At 42.1% G+C, this 21,093-nt stretch overlaps 1 protein-coding gene across 9 annotated transcripts in view; it reads right to left on the minus strand.

The window, feature by feature from the left end:
• cdk8 (cyclin dependent kinase 8) overlaps window positions 1-21,093 on the minus strand; it is a 198,041-nt gene that overhangs the window by 54,056 nt on the left and 122,892 nt on the right. For all 9 annotated transcript variants that reach the window (XM_068033588.1, XM_068033589.1, XM_068033590.1 and 6 more), the window contains one exon: window positions 9,837-9,894. In XM_068033588.1, the coding sequence (XP_067889689.1) occupies window positions 9,837-9,894 (58 nt within the window). The remainder of the gene's footprint in view (window positions 1-9,836; window positions 9,895-21,093) is intronic.

Here is a 21,093-nt window from a genome sequence, read left to right on the forward strand (position 1 = left end):
GTAGAACTTAAAAACAAAAAGGGGGCAATCACTTGGCTGGGAGTGTACTACAGGTCTCCAAACAGTCAGGAAGAGATAGAGGAACAGATATGTCGGCAAATCTCAGAGAGGCTTAAAAATAATAGGGTAATAGTAGTAATGGATTTCAACTTACCTAATATCACCTGGGATAGTCTTAGTGTAAAAGGCTTAAAGGGAGCGGAATTCTTAAAATGCATACAGGAGAGCTTTTTGAGCCAGTACGTAGAAAGTCCTACAAGAGAAGGGGCAGTACTGGACCTAATCCTAGAGAATGAAGCTAGACATGTGGTAGAAGTATCAGTGGGGCAGCATTTCGTGGATAGTGACCATAACTCTGTTAGATTTAAGGTAGTTATGGAAAAGGACAAAGACGGGCCAGAAATTAAGGTGCTGAATTGGGGGAAGGCCGATTTCAATTTGATAAAATAGGATCTGGCCAAAGTGGACTGGGAGCAGCTACTTGTAGGAAAGTCTACATCAGGCCAGCGGGAGTCATTCAAAGAGGAAATAGTGAGGGTTCAGAGCCAACACGTACCTGTTAAGGTGAAGGGTAGGACCATCAAGTCCAGGGAACCCTGGATGTCAAGGGATATAGAGGATTGGATCAGGAAAAAAAGGAGGCTTATGGCAGATTCAGAGGACTGAAAACAACGGAGGCATTAGAGGAGTATAGAAAGTGTAGGGGGGTACTAATAAAAGTAATTAGGAGAGCGAAGAGGGGACATGAAAAAACATTGGCGGTCAATATAAAGGAAAATCCTACGGCGATTTATAAATATATTAAGGGCAAGAGGATAACCAGGGAAAGAGTAGGGTCCATTAGGGACCAAAGTGGATCTGTATGTGGAGCCGGAGGACACAGGTGAGGTTTTAAATGATTACTGTTCATCTGTTTTCACTGTGGAGAACGACGATGTCGGTGTAGAGATCAGGGAGGGGGATTGAGATATAACTGAACATATTAACATCGAAAGGGAGGAAGTATTAGATGTTTTAGTGGGCTTAAAAGTGGATAAATCCCTCGGCTCAGATGAGATGTATCCCAGGCTGTTGTGTGAGGCAAAGGAGGTGATTGCAGGGGCTTTGACACAAATTTTCAGATCCTTTCTGGCCACGGGAGAGGTGCCAGAGGACTGGAGCACAGCGAATGTTGTACCATTATTCTAGAAGGGTAGCAGGGTTAGACCAGGTAATTACATGTCGGTGAGTCTAATATCAGTGGTTAGGAAACTATTGGAAAAAATTCTGAGGGACAGGATTAATCTCCACTTGGAGAGGCAGGGAATAATCAGGGATAGTCAGCATGGCTGTGTCAGGGGGAGACTAACTAACTTGATTGAATTTTTCGAGGCGGTGACTAGATGTGTAGATGACGGTAAAGCAGTTGATGTAGTCTACATGGACTTCAGTAAGGCTTTTGACAAGGTCCCGCATGGGAGATTGGTTAAGAAGGTAAGAGCCCATGGGATCCAGGGCAATTTGGCAAATTGGATCCAAAATTGGCTTGGTGGCAGGAAACAGAGTAATGGTCAAGGGTTGTTTTTGCAAATGGAAGCCTGTGACCAGTGGTATACGGCAGAGATCAGTGCTGGGACCCTTGCTGTTTGTAGTGTACATTAATGATTTAGACGTGAATATAGGAGGTATGATAAGTAAGTTCGCAGATGACACAAAAATTGGTGGTGTCGTAAAAAGTGAGGAGGAAAGCCTTAGATTACAGGACGATATAGATGGGCTGGTAAGATGGGCAGAGCAGTGGCAAATGGAATTTAATCCTGAGAAGTGTGAGGTGATGCATTTTGGAAGGACTAACAAGGCAAGGGAATATACAATGGATGGTAGGTCCCTAGGGAGTAGAGAGGGTCAGAGGGACTTTGGTGTACTTGTCCATAGATCACTGAAGGCAGCAGCACAGGTAGATAAGGTGGTTAGGAAGGCATATGGGATACTTGCCTTTATTAGCCGAGGGATAAAATATAAGAGCAGGGAGGTTATGATGGATCTGTATAAAATGCTAGTTAGGCCACAGCTGGAGTACTGTGTACAGTTCTGGGCACCACACTATAGGAAGGATGTGATTGCATTGGAGAGGGTGCAGATGAGATCCACCAGGATGTTGCCTGGGCTGGAGTATTTCAGCAATGAAGAGAGACTGGATAGGATAGGGTTGTTTTCCTTAGAACAGAGAGGGATGAGGGGGGGACATGATTGAGCTATACAAAATTATGAGGGGCATTGATAGGTTAGGTAGGAAGAGACTTTTTCCCTTAGCGGAGGTGTCAATAACCACAGGGCATAGATTTAAGGTAAGGGGCAGGAAGTTTAGAGGGGATTTGAGGAAAAATGTTTTCACCCAGAGGGTGGTTGGAATCTGTAACGCACTGCCTGAAGTGGTGGTAGAGGCAGAAACTCTCACAACATTTAAGTAGTATTTAAATGGGCACTTGAAACGCCATAGCATACAAGGCTACGGGCCAAGTACTGGAAAATGGAACGAGAATAGTTAGGTGCTTGATGGTCGGCACAGATACGATGGGCCGAAGGGCTTGTTTCTGTGCTGTATAACTATGACTCATATTGATTGTGGTGCCGCCGCCATATAGTGGGGGGTGTCGCACCGAGGTCCCACCACTGGTAATATGTGGTGGGCGCTTCTTGATGAGGCGGACCTCTCCCCGCAGCATTTTACCGCCCTCCTCCCCCCACCCCCCGCACCGTGATAAATTCCGCCCACACTCTGGAAAAAAAACCCAGAAATTTTCTCTGCAGAGGTCTGTTACAAAAAAGAAATACTTTGGCCAAAGTCTTGCTAATTCTTGAAGAAAAACAAGATATGGAAGGAAGTCAGTTCTCCCTTTTGGTCTGGCGTCCGGGTATATAGAGACATGTCACAGGGATCTTTTCTAAAGCAGTTCTTTTCAGGCAGCATTGAGAAATAATTGGCAGGTTTTTCCAGCTTCTCGGGAGAGATACAGCACCAGGGATTTTAGCTATCCCACACTGGATCTCTGGATCTTTGCAGGGTTTCTTCAAAAAGAGGTAGAGAAAGAGGTGAGCTGGGTGGCTTCTTTTTCCTTGGCAAGTTGATCTCCATCTGTCTTCGAAACAGTTCACACCCCAAACAGAAAGTCAACCTCCTGAGCTCCATAAACCTGGACATGTGGCTTCTCTGTAAACATCTTCCCCAGGTCACCAAGGTTTCTGTTGTTTATTGAGCTTAAAGCTTCAAACAACATCTCAGTGTCCTTTCAGTGAACTTGGGAAAAAAAACACATCCATGGAATCTTTTCAGTTTTAACACAAGTCCTCAAAAAATTAATTAAAAAATGGAAGCACTTTCGTAACATTATGCATAATTGTGACTTCAACTACTGCATGCAGCTCCCACATGAACAGCAGCTAAGAGTCTGAAAATACAGATGCAAACTACAAAAATAACAGCTTACTGACCACAAATTCGTTAAAAAAAAAGGTTAGAACCCTACTTTTGTGCCTTTCATTAGAAAAGCCAATGGTCCACCAGGTTGTGATCCAGGATGACAATTGGGAAATTTATCAATAATAATTATGTGCAACAATGCCTTGTTTAAGTGATTATAAGAGACAGTCTGCAAACAAGCTTACAGGGTATGAAAATATCAGAATGTATCCAGTCTTGAACCTGTACATGTCATAAATGTGACTGCATTGCCTTTCAAGTGAAATTAGTTCTGTTTGAAAAAGAGGCATTTGCAAATAAAATTTTGAAGATTCCATCAACTACTTATGGTAAGCCAGTGACACAGAAAATTATTTGTTTCTGCACTACGCCTTTGGATGGAGAGAGTTTGATTGTTGAAATTTTGCAGACACTGAGCTGCTGATTTCATGAGAGCAACACTAAATAGAGGCAGTCACCCAACACTGCTTTAATATATTCTTTCACGGGATATGGGCGTCGCTGACTAGACAAGCATTTATCCCCCATCCCGAATTGCCCTAGAGAAGGTGGTGGTAAGCCGCCTTCTTGAACCGCTGCAGTCCACGTGGTGTAGGTGCATCCACAGTGCTATTAGCAAGGGAGTGCCAGGATTTTGACCCAGCGACATGAAGGAACAGCGATATAGTTCCAAGTCAGGATGCTGTGTGGCTTGAAGGGGAACTTGCAGGTGGTGGTACCCCCATGCATCTGCTGCCCTTGTCCTTCTAGGTGGTAGAGGTTGTGGGTTTGGAAGGTGCTGTCGAAGGAGCCTTGGTGAGTTGCTGCAGTGCATCTTCTAGACGGTTCACACTGCTGCCACTGTGCGTCGGTGGAGGGAGTGAATGTTGAAGGTGGTGGATAGGATGCCAATCAAGCTGGCTGCTTTGTGCATATATGGTTGGCCCAGTTCATTTTCTGGTCAATGGTAACCCCCAGGACGTTGATGGGGGTATTTAGCAATGTTAATACTGTTGAATGTTAAGAGATGGTTGGATTCTCTCTTGTTGGAGGTGGGCATTCTCTGGCACTTGTGTGGCATGAATGTAACTTGCCACTTATCAGTCCAATTCTGAATGTTGTCCAGGTCTGTGTGCACATGGACACAGACTGCTTCAATATCTGAGTTGTGAATGGTGCTGAACATTGTGCAATCATCCGCGAACATCCCAACTTCTGACCTTATGATTGAAGGAAGGTCATTGATGAAGCAGCTGAAGATGGTTGAGCCTAAGACACTACCCTGAGGAACTCCTGCAGTGATGTCTTGGAACGGAGATGATTGACCTCCAACAACCACAACCATCTTCCTTTGTGCCAGGTATGACTCCAACAAGCGGAGAGTTTTCCCCCCGATTCTGATTAACTCCAGTTTGGCTGGGGCTCTTTGATGCCACACTTGGTCAAATGATGCCGTGATGTCAAGGGCAGTCACTCTCACCTCACCTCGAGTTCAACTCTTTTATCCATATTTGGATCAAGGCTGTAATGAGATCAGCAGTTGAGTGGCCCTGGCAGAAACCAAATTGAGCGTCATTGAGCAGGTTATTGCTGTGTAAGTGCTGTTTGGTAGCACTGTCAACAACCCCCTCTATTAATTTGCTGATGATTGAGAGTAGACTGATGGGGTGGCAACTGTTCAGGTTGGATTTGTCCTGCTTTTTGTACACAGGATATACCTGGGCAATTTTCCACTTTTTCGGGTAGATGTAGGTGTTGTAGCAGTACTGGAACAGCTTGACTAGGGGCGCAGCCAGTTCTGGAGTACAGTTCTTCAGTACTATTGCCGGAATGTTGTCAATGTCCATAGCCTTTGCAGTATCCAACGCCTTCAGCCGTTTCTTGATATCATGTGGAGTGAATCGAATTGGCTGAAGACTGGCATCTGTGATGGTGGGGGAGGCAGAGATGGATCATCCACTTGGCACTTCTGGCTGAAGATAGTTACAAATGCTTCAGCCTTATCTTTTGCACAGATGTGCTGGGCACCCACATCATTGAGGATGGGGATATTTGTGGAGCATCCTCCTCCTGTCAGTTGTTTAATTGTCCACCACTATTCATGACTGGATGTAGCAGGACTGCAGAGCTTAGATCTGATCCTTTGGCTGTGGGATCACTTAGCTCTGTATATCGTATGCTGCTTCCGCTGTTTGGCATGCATGCATGTAGTCTTGTGTTGTAGCTTCACCAGGTTTTTGCCCTCCTGCACTCTTCAATGAACCAGTGTTAATTCCCCTGGCTTGATGGTAACGCTAGATTGATGGAATATGCTGGGCAAAGAGGTTACAGATTGTGGTTGAACATAATTTTGCTGCTGCTGGTGGCTCACAGTGCCTCAGGGATGCCCAGTTTTGAGTTGATAGATCTGTTGGAAATCTATCCCATTTAGCATGGTAGTCGAGCCGCAAAACACAAATGGATGTTATCCTCAATGTGAAGACGGGACTTCTGGCTGCATTTTATGGGCATCCCACCCCCCAAAGGCAAGGCTGGAGGTGTGGGGATGGAGGGCCCATCGCCAAGCGATCTTACCAGGGGCGGGATATGCCTTCTTGCCCTGAGGCCAATTGAGGTCTTTAATTGGCCTATTCATGGCCAATTAAGGGCCTCTTTCTGCTACCTCTGGGATTTTAGCAGTGGCTGGGAGGGGGGACGGGGATGTTGGGGGCCCTCCACCATGGGAGGAGGGCACCTTCTAAAACTAGGCCCCCTCCTTGCAGGCTTGTGCGTGGGGCGGAGAACCTCCTCCATGGCCAATCTGTGGTCCACGGAGAACCCCCACCAGGAACCGTGAGCATGATTCCGTGAGTATGATTATATAAGGCTGTTGTTTGACTAGTCTGTTGGACAGCTCTCCCAATTTTGGCACAAGCCCCAAGATGTTAGTAAGGAGGACTTTGCAGGGTTGACAGGGCTGGGTGTGCCGTTGTAGTTTCCGGTGCTTGGGTTGACGCCAGGTAGTCCACCCGGTTTCATTCCTTTGAGCCTTTTCTCTCGTGGTTTGATACAATCTAGTGGCTTGCTAGGCCATTTTAGAGGGCAGTTAAGAGTCTACCACATTGCTTACCATTCCTTGCACATCTTTAGGGAAGCAACAAAAACAGCAAAACAAATGAGAAGTAGCGCTAAAAAGGAGGGTATCCAATTAAAATATAAGCCTGTAATGTCAGTACTGAAATCAGGAATAAAAATGGTAAATGCTGGAATCATTCAGCAGAACAGACAGAATCTGTGGAAAGGAGGAGGCAGGGTCCTGACAAAAGGTCACAACCTGAAACATTAACCCTAATTTCCTCTCTCCACAGATGCTGCCTGACATGCTGATCGCTTCATTTCAGATTTCCAGCACCGACAGTGTTTTGCTTTTTGTTTTACTGAAATCAGGGTTTGAGTTCAGTTCACATGCAGATAATATCCCTTTCTGATGACAAATAAATTTGTAGATAAAACAAGCATGTGTATTGGTGTAAAGTTTATTGACTGTGCATAATTTACAGAATATTTGCCAAAAATGCACTTAAACTGTAGGATTGTTATGAGAAATCGACACCAGAAAAAGAAAAGGCCATTTAACCCAATGAAGATTCCCCAAGTATCTCATTGTACCATGCAGTTTAGTCTCTAGCATCTTGATTGCTATATTATTTCCAACATTTATCTCAGAATAAAGAACTTGAAGGGGAAAATTTGCAGTGCCATGGGGAAAGAGCAGGAGCATTTCAAAGAACTGACACGGGTATGATGGACCGAATGACCTCCTTCTCTATATGATACTACAATTCTTCCTACTGTATCTTTTAAATTTACCTTTCACCAACTCAAATGTATTTCTATTCTACTGTGTTACATTAACTATCACCATTGAACATTTAGATATGTTGAGGAGGTGTCTTATTTCAAGATTGCAGAGCTTCAACTTCTCTAATCTTTCCTCATATCTCATCCCCTTTTAAACCTGCAACCTGTTTTGTTGCCCTTCTTTGCTCCAACTCCAATGCATATACATTATTTTTGGGTTGTAGTGACCAAAATTGAAATGGTATTCCAAGTGTGGTCTAGCCAGTGCATCATAAAGCCTTATCTGTAGACTTGGTACTCTACAGTTTGACTACAGATCCCAACATTACTTTATTAAATCAATTCCTCATATTATCCAGATACTGCAAGTTATGAGTTATCTATCACTCGTTCTATCAATGCAATCGCATTCATTACTACTGTTGCACATGTATCAACCCAGTGCAATAATTTACCAGACAAATTTTGTTATTTGTCAACCGAATTGCAATGTGGATGTAAATTATTCTGTATTTTTCTTCACAGTTTTCTCTCTCGCTCTAGTCCCTCCCTAATTTAGTGTTGTCAACAAATTTCACAAGCTTACATTTGATTACAATATACAGGTCATTGAGATAAATTAGAAACAGCAAGGGTGAAAGCACTGACCCCTGTTGGGCCCAGTTCAACAACTCCCCAAGTCTGACATTACACATCACAAGTACACTCAATTTCCTTTTTAAGACAACTTATCCGTTCATTGAGGATTAACTAGAGTTTAAATACTAGTCTTGTGACTGAAATTCATATTCCATTCTAGGGGTGAAACTCTACAGTGAGAACCACTGCATACTTCAAAAATGGCCATCTCAAACAACAATACTGAAATATTATGTGTCTTACATTTATCTAATCAGCCTGATTTTGGTTTAAAAGAGTAAGTGTCTGCATAGATGGATGTGTGTTCTGTTACAAAAGTGCTTCTTTTTTTTTGTTTAAGTATATGTTTTTGAGGACTTGTATTTAATTTGTGCCGATGGATTCACTGGAAGGCTGATGATTTAATAGAAGCTGGACTTTGCTTTGTTGTTGACAGTTCATTGAAAGGACACTGAAATGTTGTTTAAAAACAGCCTTGCTGGAAATCATGTGCTTTAAGCAACGAACAACAGAAACCTTGGTGACCTGGGGATGATGTTTACAGAGAAGTGACAGGTCAAAATTTATAGGGGTCAGGAGGCTTTATTCCTGAGACATTGTTTGTGGTTTCGTTTTGGACAGTGTGTTGGGCTGTGAACTGTTTTGAAGACAGTTGGAGAAAACCAGCCAAGAGAGCAGCCACCATCAGCTCACCCTCTTCCATCTCTTTGAGAACTTCCTGAGAATCAAGTGCAATAGAGAAACTGATACTGCATTTCTCTTGAAAAGCCTTCCAGAAACTCCTGATGCCGCATTACTCCTGGAAAGCTTGCCAAACTGATCCTTAATGTCGCCTGAAAAGAACTGCTCCAGAAAGATCCCAGTGACAGCCATGTACGAGTATTTGGGATGCCTGACCCACAAAAGGGACAACTGACATCTTTCCATATCTTCTCTTTTTTCTTCAAGAATTATCAAGTATTTGGCCAAAGTGTTCTTTGTCTTTTTTGTTAGGAACAGACCTCTGCAGAGAGAATTTCTGTATTGTTTTCAGTGTGTGTACATGTGTGAGAGTTTGTGTGTGAGGAATTTAAAAAGGGGCACTTTCAGATTTCAAACTGTGTGTTAATGCTTTGCTTTGGTACTGGTTAAGTCTTGTTTTATAATAAACTGATAATTTTGCTGTTTATTAAAGAAACCTGTTTGGTATATTTTATTCTGGGATAAAGAGTAGAGTATACGATTGCACCGGTAACTGGGTAAACATTTTAAAAATTATATGATGTGACCTGTGGAGAAGTGGAACTAGAAAAGACAGTGTACTCCTCCCGCCTTGGTTGGTTGATATGGATGTAAATATATGCTTGTGCATGCTCATGTGCATTCATGGGGGGGGAGGGTAACTACTTGCAACAGGGGAAGTAAAGTACTTTCCTCATGAATGAACCTATGAATGATTAAAATATGTGGTTAATGCTCATTGTAGAAGATTTTTGAATTTCTCACTCAGCAGGGATCTTCTCAGCTAACAACAGCAATTAGTGTCAAGCAAATCTCACTGATCAGCATTCTTTCCTATTCTGGATGTGATTGCAAATCCTCAGGCAGGAAATTCCATAGCTTGGATGCCACTTGCCTGGCATCCGGGACAGGAAAGAACTGAAATGCATTGGATTTTCCCATGGAGCTACCAATGTTCTATAGCTGATGTTGGCTGATCTTTGTCTGGAGACACAATGGCAGTTCTTTACACAGGAAGCAAAATAAACAAAATAAAAATGAAAATATTCTGCAATTTAGAAGTTTTAAAATAAAATCTTGTATTTGGATACAATATTCAGAACATCTATTTTTAATCTACAATACAAACTTCCAGGGTAGTTTCCATAATCAGTATAGTAACTACACATAAATAAAAAAGAATTACAGCATACTATACCAATTTTGACTCTCCCTCGTTCTGGTCCTTCACCCATTACTAAAATGTTTGCAGGTTTCTGGAGGAATAAGAACAATGATCATTTAAGGTCAATTGCCAGATTTCATTTCAAATAAATTATGCTTCTCAAAACAAGATCAACAAAGTCATAGTATCATAAGTATAAATCCTTTCATAAACTATGCTCAATTACACAGGGGTGCATTCCAACATACAAGGTTGATAAGTTTTGAGTATTTGTATTGGATACAGGATGAATTTGGGAAGTGGCACATACTGCCACTTGGACTCCACCTTTCCTTCGCCTATGACCCCAAGCAGAAATGCTGCTCCCTGGGTCTCTATTCAGTCAATATGTTCCAGGATGTTGCTGGAGCCAGACAATAACAGAAAGTTACAGAGAAAGAACGATGGATTGGGTTGCAGTTCTAGTGAGTTAGCTTGAAGTAGTGCTTCAGGTTCCACCTGCAATTAGAAATATTTCCTTACGAACGCTTTTGTTCATGGAGCACAAATGCAATCAATCATTGTATGCAAAGTGCTCCAGTGTAGAGCAATGTACTAACCTGTTTGTTCACACAAGTGCACAAGTACTTATAGGGATAGATAAAAAGCTTTTCTCACAGACCTTGCCATTTAAAATTTTGCTTGATTTTTACAATTCAGATCAATTTTATTCATGTCATTTAAACTTTCAAGTTTACAATTAAGACAGAGCTGCTTTAATTATTCCTAAAACAATTAGTTCAGATAAATGTGCAAGCATAGAACTCACAAAAATTTGGACAACACTTAGCATACTAAAAGTTGAAAAGGAGGTTACAATTTTCAACAAAAAAATTAGCAGAAAATTAGGTTCAAATTATTATCTCCCTCAAACACTTGAATACAACAGAAATGAAAGAACCATGGCCAAGGTCTTCACAAAAATCAGATGCAAAGGTGAAAATTAAACCAACACAAATGGGGAATAAACTGTTTTAAATGAAGATCAATGTCACAACATAAATCAGACAATATCACAGAACATTGAAAGGAATAAATATTCAGAAAGGTGAAAATTCTAGTCTGGGTAACTAAGAGTCCATTTGTTTTACATCAACAGGTTAAAATAATTCAATCAATCAATCAGCAATAGCAAACTAGAGGATTGCCTCAATTATGATAACCTAGTCACTGGCACCCAAAATGGCTTCAGAAAAGCAGTATCCTGCCTGACCAACCCCATCAACTCATTTTTTCAGGAGGTGGCATGGCAGGTGGACTCTAAACAAGTAAAGGAAGGAAAGACATTCTATAGTGTCTTCTCAGGACATCATAAAAGTAATTCATAATCAATTAGTTACTTTTAGAAGTATAGTTACTGCTGTCATATAAACAAATACAACACACAATATGTGCACAGCAAGGGCCCACAGACAGCAAATACTGCTTTAAAAAAAAGGCTATCAATGTTGGCCAGAATACTGGTAGAATTCCCTGTTCTTTAACTTGTGGCATTGAATCTTTCAGATGGATTGAATCTGTACAGGCAAAGCGGGCCTCAATTCAGTGTCTCATCTGAATTCAAGTACTTCTCACATTGCAGCATCACTTAGTACTGCAGTAAAATGTGTGCGCTTAAGTACATGGTGGGGTTTGACCCAACTATCCTCTGATTCAGTGGCAACAGTGCTATCAACTGAACGAAGCTGAAACTTGGACCTTGGAATTCCAGAAAGCTTTTGACAAAATTTCCATGAAAGATTAAAAGTCAGAATTCAAGGTAAAACCAGGAAATGGACAAGAAATAGATTGAAAGGCTGGAAGCAGGAATTAAGGCAGTGCTGGCAGAGTGGAGAAAGTACTGAATTGAATGCTGGGAGACCTATTGGCTCTAATTTATATAGATGACCGAGATGCAGAAACTCAATACAAATTGGTCAAGATCAAAGATGATACTAAATTGAGAGGAAGGGGTGAATAAAGTCAAGTCAAAGGAAGCACCAGTTTCAAAGGAGTTTGATAAAATTATAAATGGGCAGAAAAGTGTCACATAAAACTTAACATAACCAAGTGCAAAATTTTCCACAACAGGAGAAAACTGGGAGAAAAACTGCAACACACATACTCCATGAATCGTTCTGAACAAGTTACAGGTGAGGTCGAAAGCGATCTGGGCTGTTAGGCTGAACATTTAACATGTCCAGTCAATATGCAGCAGCAATCAACAAAGCAACCAGAGGAATGCTATGTTACATTGCTAATCACTAAAACAAAAACCAGAGGAAATCAGAATTAACTTATACAGTAATCAGACAGCGCCTTAAGTAATGTACTTTGATCACCTAGATACCAGTTAAATATCCAAGCAGATGAAGCAGAGACAAGTGGCTAATCTCCAGAAGCAGAAAATGTAATTGCTCTTTAGCTTTGATAAAGGAAATTCGGGGGGGTGCTGTATAGAAGTACTTGATATTCTAAATAGTATTTTTTTTTTTTTAAAAGACCAGAGCATGACTTCAAGTTAAGCCCTAACAGAAGGACATTGGGTTCTGCAGGTGAAAGCCTGATTTAAATAAGATGTCAGGAAGTAATTCTTCATGCAATGAATAATCAACACTTAGGACACACTTCCTAGAATAGTGAATGCAAAAACTGAAAGTCAGTTGGATTCTGTAAAGTGGTGGGGGAACCGCATACTTTTATTTCTGATGGATCAAATGGCCTTTCTCAACTGCATTTATCTTGTCATCTCAGACTCCTCAGAAAGTAAAGCTATGCACAGGCTTGAGGCAAAGCAACAGTGCAATATGGATGACAATTCTAAAACACTGTAGTTGAGAAATCTATAGCAGTCACGGGACAGGGGTGTTGCTCTTAAGGCTGGCAATTATTGCCCATCCCTAAATGCCCTTGAGAAGGTGGTGATGAGCCACCTTCTTGACAACTGAGTGGCTTGCTAGGACATTTGAGAGGACTGTTAAGAGTCAACCACATTGCTGTGGGTCTGGAATCACATATAGGCCAGACAGCAGATTTGCTTCCTTAAAGGACATTAGTAAATCAGATGGGTTTTGAACGACAATCCAGTAGTAACATGGTCACCTTTACTGATGCTAGTTTTTAAAAAAATATTCAAGACTTATTTAATTAAGTAAATTTAAATTCCCCAGCCTCCATGGTGGCATTTGAGCTCATGTTTCCGGATTATTAGCTCAGGCCTCTGAATTACTTGTAGAATAACATAACCGCAATGCTACCATTCCTAATGATGCTGGAAATCTGAAATAAAAACAGAAAATGCTGAAAATACTTAGCATGTTAGGCAGTATCTGTGGAGAGAGAAACAGAATTACTGCTTCGGGTCGATGACTGTTCATCAGGACTGGAAGTTGGAGATTTAACGGTTTAACGAGAGATCAAGTGACAAAAGGGATGATGGTGCAAGACAAAAGGGAAGTGGCAATGAGACAATAAAGAAAATAAAGATGGGTGCAGAGGAAGTGGAAATGGCTACAGCAGAACCATTACCAGCATCTGTTCGAGAAAATGGGGGAGTGATTATGATCTGAAGTTGCTGAAATCAAATTAACAAAGCTGGAAGATTATAAAGTGTCTAATCAAAAGCTGAGGGACAATGAAGCTCAACAAAAGCTCGAGGAACAGCACCCCATCTTTTGATTAGACACTTCAACTTCCAGCTCTAAGATTCAACCAATGCTCCCATTTTGAGTATTTCCAGTATTTTCCGTTTTCAATCGAGAAATCTATACTTAAGTGTCTATTATTTGAAAAAAGCACCCAAATTAAATTCAAGTGATATAAAACTTTTTTTCCCCCAAATGCAAGATTTCCAAGCAGTTAACAAAATCCATACAAGTATTATAAGTTATTGTCGAAGATTGGTAAAACTAGGTTGTTAGCCAAATACCAAAATAGTTGCAGTGGGACAATGGGTGACCTTCAAAGAGGAGATCGTTTGGGTAGAATCAAGGTACATTCCAACGAGGGGAAAAGATAGGACAAGCAAACCCAGTGCTCTCTGGATGACGAAAGTGATCGAGAATAGGATAAAGCAGAAAAATGGTGGGTGTGTATGATAGATGTCAGGTGGATAAAACAATTGAGAATTAGGCTGAATATAGAAAGTTCAGAGGGAAAGTGAAAAAAGAAATGAGAGAAGCAAAGAAAGAGTATGAGAAGAGACTGGCAGCTAACACAAAAGGGAATCTAAAAGTCTTCTCTAAGCATATAAATAGTAAAAGGGTAGTAAAAGGAGGAGTGGGTCCAATTAGGGATCATAAAGGGGTGTTATGCATGAAGGCGGGGGCATGGCTGAGATTATCAGGAAACAAAGGAAGATGCTGCTATTACGACCGAGGTGGGAGGAGCGCACTATCTTTCTCCAGTTCCACTTCTCTGCAGGTCACAATATATATTTAAATGCTTACCCAGTTACCAATACAGCCAATCGTATATTCTACTTTTAATTTCAGAATAAAATACACTAAGTTTCTTTAATAAACAATATCAGTTTATTATAAACCACAACTTATCCAGCAATGCATTACCACAGTTTGCAATATGAATGTAAATACATGTATTCCCTTCTGGACCCAACACACACACAGGTTAAAGAAAAAACAGAGGCTTTCTCTGCAGAAATTCACTTTACAAAAAGACGAAAATAAATACTTCGGCCAAATACTTGTTAATGCTTGAAGGAGAAAGAAAAGATATTAGGAAGGACAGGCAAAAAGCAAAAGGAGGTGGAGTAGCGTAGTCAGCAAAAGAGGAAATCAATACAGTAGTGAGGAAGGATATGAGCTCAGAGAATCCGGATGTGGAATCTGTATGGGTCGAGCTAAGAAACAACAAGGGGCAGAAAGCGTTGGTGGGGGTTGTATATAGACCCCCAAACTATAGTGGTGATGTAGAGGATGGCATTAAACAGGAAATTGGAGACGCACGCAATAAGGGTGCAACTGTAATTATGGGTGATTTTAATCTACATATAGATGGGGCAAACCAAATTAGCAATAATACTGTAGAGGAGGAATTCCTAGAGTGCGTACATGATGGTTTTTTGGACCAATACGTTGAGGAACCAACTAGAGAACAGGCCATCCTAGACCGGGTATTGTGTAATGAGAAAGGATTAGTTAACAATCTTGTTGTGTGGTGTCCCTTAGGGAAGAGTGACCATAACATGATGGAATTCTTCATTAAGATGGAGACTGAAAGAGTTGATTCTAGAACTAGGGTCCTGAATCTAAATAAAGGAAACTATGAAGGTATGAGGCACGACTTAGCTATGATAGATTGGGGAACGTTAAAGGATTGACAGTGGATAGGCAATGGCTAGCATTTAAAGAGCGCATGGATGAATTACAATTGCTCATTCCTGTCTGGCGCAAAAATAAAACAGGAAGGGTAGCTCAACCGTGGCTTACAAAAGAAAAGATAGTATTAGATCCAAGGAGGAGAAATATAAAATGGCCAGAACAAGCAGCAAACCTGAGGATTGGGAGCAGTTTAGAATTCAGCAAAGGAGGACAAAGGGATTGATTAAGAAGGGAAAAATAGAGTATGAGAGTAAGCTTGCAGAGAACATAAAATCTGACTTTAAAATCTTCTATAGATACGTGAAGAGAAAAAGATTAGTGAAGACAAATGTGGGTCCCTTACAATTAGAAACGGGGGAATTTATAATGGAGAACAAAGAAATGACAGACCAGTTAAATACATACTTTGGTTCTGTCTTCACAAAGGAGCACACAAATTACCTCCCAAAAATGTTGGGGAACATAGGGTCTAGTGAGAAGGAGGAACTGTATGAAATCAGTAGTAGAAGGAAAATGGTGTTAGGGAAATTGATGGGATTGAAGGCCGAAAAATCCCCAGGGCCTAATAATCTACATCCCAGAGTATTTAAGGAAGTGGCCCTAGAAATAGTAGATGCATTGCTGATCATTTCTCAAAATTCTATAGACTCAGGAACAGTTCCTACAGATTGGAGGGTAACTAATGTAACTCCACTATTTAAAAAAGGTGGCAGAGAGAAAACAGGGAATTATAGACCGGTTAGCCTGACATCAGTAGTGGGGAAAATGCTAGAGTCCATTATAAAAGATGTAATAGCAGAGCACTTGGAAAACAGTGACAGGATCAGACAAAGTCAACATGGATTTACGAAAGGGAAATCATACTTGACAAGTCTACTGGAATTTTTTGAGGATGTAACTCGTAGAATAGATAAGGGAGAAGCAATGAATGTGGTGTATTTGGACTTTCAGAAGGCTTTCAATAAGGTCCCATATAATGCAAAATTAAAGCACATGGGATTGGGGGGTAAGGTACTGACATGGACAGAGAACTGGTTGGCAGACAGGAAACAAAGAGTAGGAATAAACAGGTCTTTTTCCGAGTGGCCGGCAATGACTAGTGTGGTACCGCAGGGATCAGTGCTAGGACCCCAGCTATTCACAATATATATTAATGATATAGATGAGGGAATTAAATGTAATATATCCAAGTTTGCAGACGACACAAAGCTGGGTGGGAGTGTGAGCTGTGAGGAGGATGTAGAGAAGCTCCAGTGTGATTTGGACAGGTTGGGTGAGTGGGCAAATACATGGCAGATGCAGTATAATGTGGATCAATGTGAGGTTAGCCACTTTGGTGGCAAAAACAGAACTGGGGTCTTTTCAGTGAATGTTACTTGCCACTTATCAGCCGAACCTGGATGCTGTCCAGATCTTGCTGCATCTGTACACAGGCTGCTTCATTATCTGAGGAGTCGCGAATGGCGCTGAACATTGTGCAAACAGCGAACATCCTCACTTCTGACCTTATGATGGAGGGAAGGTGTTTGATGAAACAGCTGAAGATGGTTGGGCCTAGGACACTACCCTGAGGAACTCCTGCAGTGATGTCCTGAGACAGATATTTGACCTCCAACAACCACAACCATCTTCCTTTGTACTAGGTATGACTCCAACCAGCAGAGAGTTTTCCCCGATTCCCATTGACTCCAGTTTTGCTAGGGCTCTTTGATGCAATATTCAGTCAAATGTTGCCTTGATGCCAAGGGCAGTCATTCTCACCTCACCTCTTTTGTCCTTGCTAAGGCCAAGGCTGTAATGAGGTCAGGAGCTGAGTGGCCCTGGCGGGACCCAAACTGAGCGTCACTGAGCAGGTTTTAGAGTCAGAGAGATACAGCACTGAAACAGGCCATTCGGCCCACCGAGTCTGTGCCGACCATCAACCATCCATTTATACTAATCTTACATTAATTCCATACACCCTACCACATCCTCACCTTCTCTCAATTCTCCTACCCAAACTACACAAGGAGCAATTTACACTGGCCAATTTACCCATCAACCTGCAAGTCCTTGGCTGTGGGAGGAAATCAGAGCACCCGGCAGAAACCCACGCGGTCGCAGGGAGAACTTGCAAACTCTGCACAGACAGTAGCCAGAACCGAACCCGGGTCGCTGGAGCTGTGAGGCTGCGGTGCTAACGACTGCGCCACTGTGTCGCCCATCCCGTTTTGCTGAGCAAGTGCCACTTGACAGCACTGTCGACGACCCCTTCCATAACTTTGGTGACGATGGAGAGTAGACTGATAGGGCGGTAATTGGGAGGGTTGGATTTGTCCTTCTTTTTGTGTACAGGACATACCTGGGCAATTTTTCACATTACCGGATAGATGCTAGTGTTGTAGCTGTACTGGAACAGCTTGGCTAGGGGCACAGTTAGTTCTGGAGCACAGGTCTTCAGTACTATTGCCGGAACGTGGTCAGGGCCTGTAGCCTTTGCAGTATCCAGTGCCTTCAGCCGTTTCTTGATATCACTATCATGTGGAATGAATCAGATTGGCTGAAGACTGGCATCTGTGATGTTGGGGACCTCAGGAGGACACTGAGATGGATCATCCACTCGTCACTTCTGGCTGAAGATGGATGCAAATGCTTCAGCCATGTCTTTCGCACTGATGTTCTGGGTTCCCCCATCATTGAGGATGGGGATATTTGTGGAGCCTCTTCCTCCTGTTAGTTGTTTAATTGTCCACCATCATTCACGACTGAATGTGGCAGGACAGCAGAGCTTAGATTTGATCCATTGGTTGTGGGATTGCTTAGCTCTGTCTATTGCATGCTGCTTCTGCTGTTTGGCATGCAAGAAGTCCTGTGTTGTAGCTTCACCAGGCTGAAAGCTCATTTTTAGGTTTGCCTGGTGCTGCTCCGGGCATACCCTCCTGCACTCTTCATTGAACGAAGCTTGGTCTCCCGGCTTGTTGGGAATGTCAGAGTGGGAGATATGCCAAGCCATGAGGTTACAGATTGTGGCTGAGTACAATTTTGCTGTTGCTGATGGCCCACAGCGCCTCATGGATGCCCAGATTTGAGTTGCTAGATCAATTTGAAACCTACCCCATTTAGCACAGTGGTAGTGCCACACAACATGATGGTGGGTATCCTCAATGTGAAGACGGGATTTTGTCTCCACAAGGATTGTGCGGTGGTCACTCCCATCAATACTGTCATCGACAGATGCAGCTGCAACAGGTAGATTGGTGAATATAGATTCTGGAGTGGTTCCTGCAGATTGGAAGGTCGCAAGTGTCACCCCACTATTTAAGAAGGGAGGGAGAGAGAAAACAGGGAGTTACAGACCTGTTAGGCATACATCAGTCGTTAGGAAAATGTTAGAATCTATTCTAAAGGATGTGATAAATGGACACTTGGATAATAATGATCTGATTGGGCATAGTCAACATGGATTTATGAATGGGAGATCATGTTTGACAAACGTGTTGGGAGTTTTTTTGAGGCTGTTACTAACAGAATTGATAACGGGGAGTCGGTGGACGTAGTATACTTGGATTTTCAGAAGGCTTTTGATAAAGTCCCCCACAGGAGGTTGGTTAGCAAAATTAAAGCACATGGGATAGGAGGTAATATACCGGCATGAATTAAGGATTGGTTAACAGGCAGAAAGCAGAGAGTAGGAATAAATGGGTCATTCTCGCGTTGGCAGGCTATAACCAGTGGCGTACCACAGGGATCAGTGTTTGGGCCCCAAATGATCAAAATATATGTCAATGATTTGGATGTGGGGACCAAATGTAATATTTCCAAGTTCGCAGATGACACAAAACTCGGTGGGAATGTGTTGTGAGGAAGATGCAAAGCGGCTTCAAGGGGATTTGGACAAACTTAAGTGAGTGGGCAAGAATGTGGCAGATGGAATATAATGTGGAAAAATGTGACATTATCCACTTTGTTAGGAGGAATAGACGTGCAGAGCAGTTCTTAAAATGGTAAGAGATTAGAAAATGTAGATGTACAAAGGGACATGGGTGTCTTTGTCAACAACTCACTGAAAGCTAACATGCAGGTGCAGAAAGCAATTAAGGCGGCTAATGGTATGTTGGACTTTATCGCAAGAAAATTTGAGTACAGAAGTAGTGAACTCCTGCTTCAATTGTAGAGAACCTTGGTTAGACCACATCTGGAGTAGTGTGTGCAGTTTTGGTCCACTTACCTTAGGGAGGATATTATTGCCATAGAGGGAGTGCAACGAAGGTTCACCAGACTTATTCCCGGGTTGGCGGGCTCTTAACAAGAGATTGAGGAAACTGGGCCTGTTTTCTCTCGAGTTTTGAAGAATGAAAGGTGATCTCATTGAAACCTACAAAATACTTAAAAGGGATAGACAGGGAAGAAGCAGGTTGGGGAGTTTAGAACAAGGGGACACAACTTCAAAATAGGGGGGAAGTCACTGAGGACAGAAATGCGGAGAAATGTCTTTACTCAGAGGGTTGTGAATCTTTGGAATTCTCTACCCCAGAGGGCTGTGGAAGCTCAGTCATTGAGTATGTTTAAAGCAGAGATTGACAATTATATAGAGCCTTGGTGAGGCCATACCTGGAATATTGCGTGCAATTTTGGTCTCCTTATCTGAGGAAAGATGTTCTTGCTATAGAGGGAGTGCAGTGAAGGTTTACCAGACTGATTCCTGGGATGGCGGGACTGACATATGAGGAGAGACTGAGTCGGTTAGGATTATATTCGCTGGAGTTCAGAAGAGTGAGGGGGGATCTCATAGAAACCTATAAAATTCTAACAGGACTTGACAGGGTAGATGCAGGAAGGATGTTCCCAATGGTGGGGGAGTCCAGAACCAGGGGTCATAGTCTAAGGATACAGGGTAAACCTTTCAGGACTGAGATGAGGAGAAATTTCTTCACCCAGAGAGTGGTGAGCCTGTGGAATTCACTACCACAGAAAGCAGTTGAGGCCAAAACATTGTATGCTTTCAAGGAGGAGTTAGATATAGCTCTTGGGTCTAAAGGGATCAAAGGGTATGGGGTGAAAGCGGAAACAGGTTACTGAGTTGGGTGATCAGCCACGATCATAATGAATGGCGGAACAGCCTACTCCCGCTCCTATTTTTTATGTTTCTATGAGCTGAGGATTAACAAGAGATCAGTCACATTACTGGGAATTTGGTTGTTCACTGTTGAACAGTGAAAATATTGAGGACAAAATTTGTACAATTATTAGAATGACAGGCATTAAAAATATATATAATTTTAGCAGATTTAAAATACTCAATAATAGACTGGGATATGGAAAATGTTGACAATGAGAAAGTGACACATTTTTCTAAGAAATTAAGGAGCCAAATTTATCGTAGAATTTAAGAGAACAACAGAGGTACTAAATAAGCACACTGCCTATATATATTTTTTTAAAACAGAGGTGGCACGGGGTTAGTGGGGGGGGGGGGGGTGCTTACATTTAGATATCTCAAATGCACCAGACAAATATGATCATGGATGATGCCAGATTGGCATAACAATCCTACTGGCTCATTAATATATTTCAGGGAAGAATACCTGTCATTCATCCCTACATGATCTGGCCTACACAACTTGAGTGCTAGTATATTGTTCACTTTTGGTGCCCTCAAATAGCCTAGCAAGCCGACGAAACAGAATAAGAAAACAAAATCAGACAGATCCATCAGCAACAACCAGGCATCAACTCAGCACAAGACTCAAACAATGCCAACCCATTTGATCATCCTCCAAAGTCCTTCTCACCAATATCTAGGAGACTGGTGCCTAAATCAGGAGAGCTATTCCACAGATTAGTCAAGCAATAGGCTGACAGTCACAGATACAAGAGTCAGATCTTCTAACCAGCATCCCAGATTCCCTCAGTAATAACCCTGGAATAAAAACAGAAAATTCTGGAAATAC

The sequence above is a fragment of the Heterodontus francisci genome, chromosome 6, assembly GCF_036365525.1.
Source record: "Heterodontus francisci isolate sHetFra1 chromosome 6, sHetFra1.hap1, whole genome shotgun sequence".
Classification (NCBI taxonomy): Eukaryota; Metazoa; Chordata; class Chondrichthyes; order Heterodontiformes; family Heterodontidae; genus Heterodontus; species Heterodontus francisci.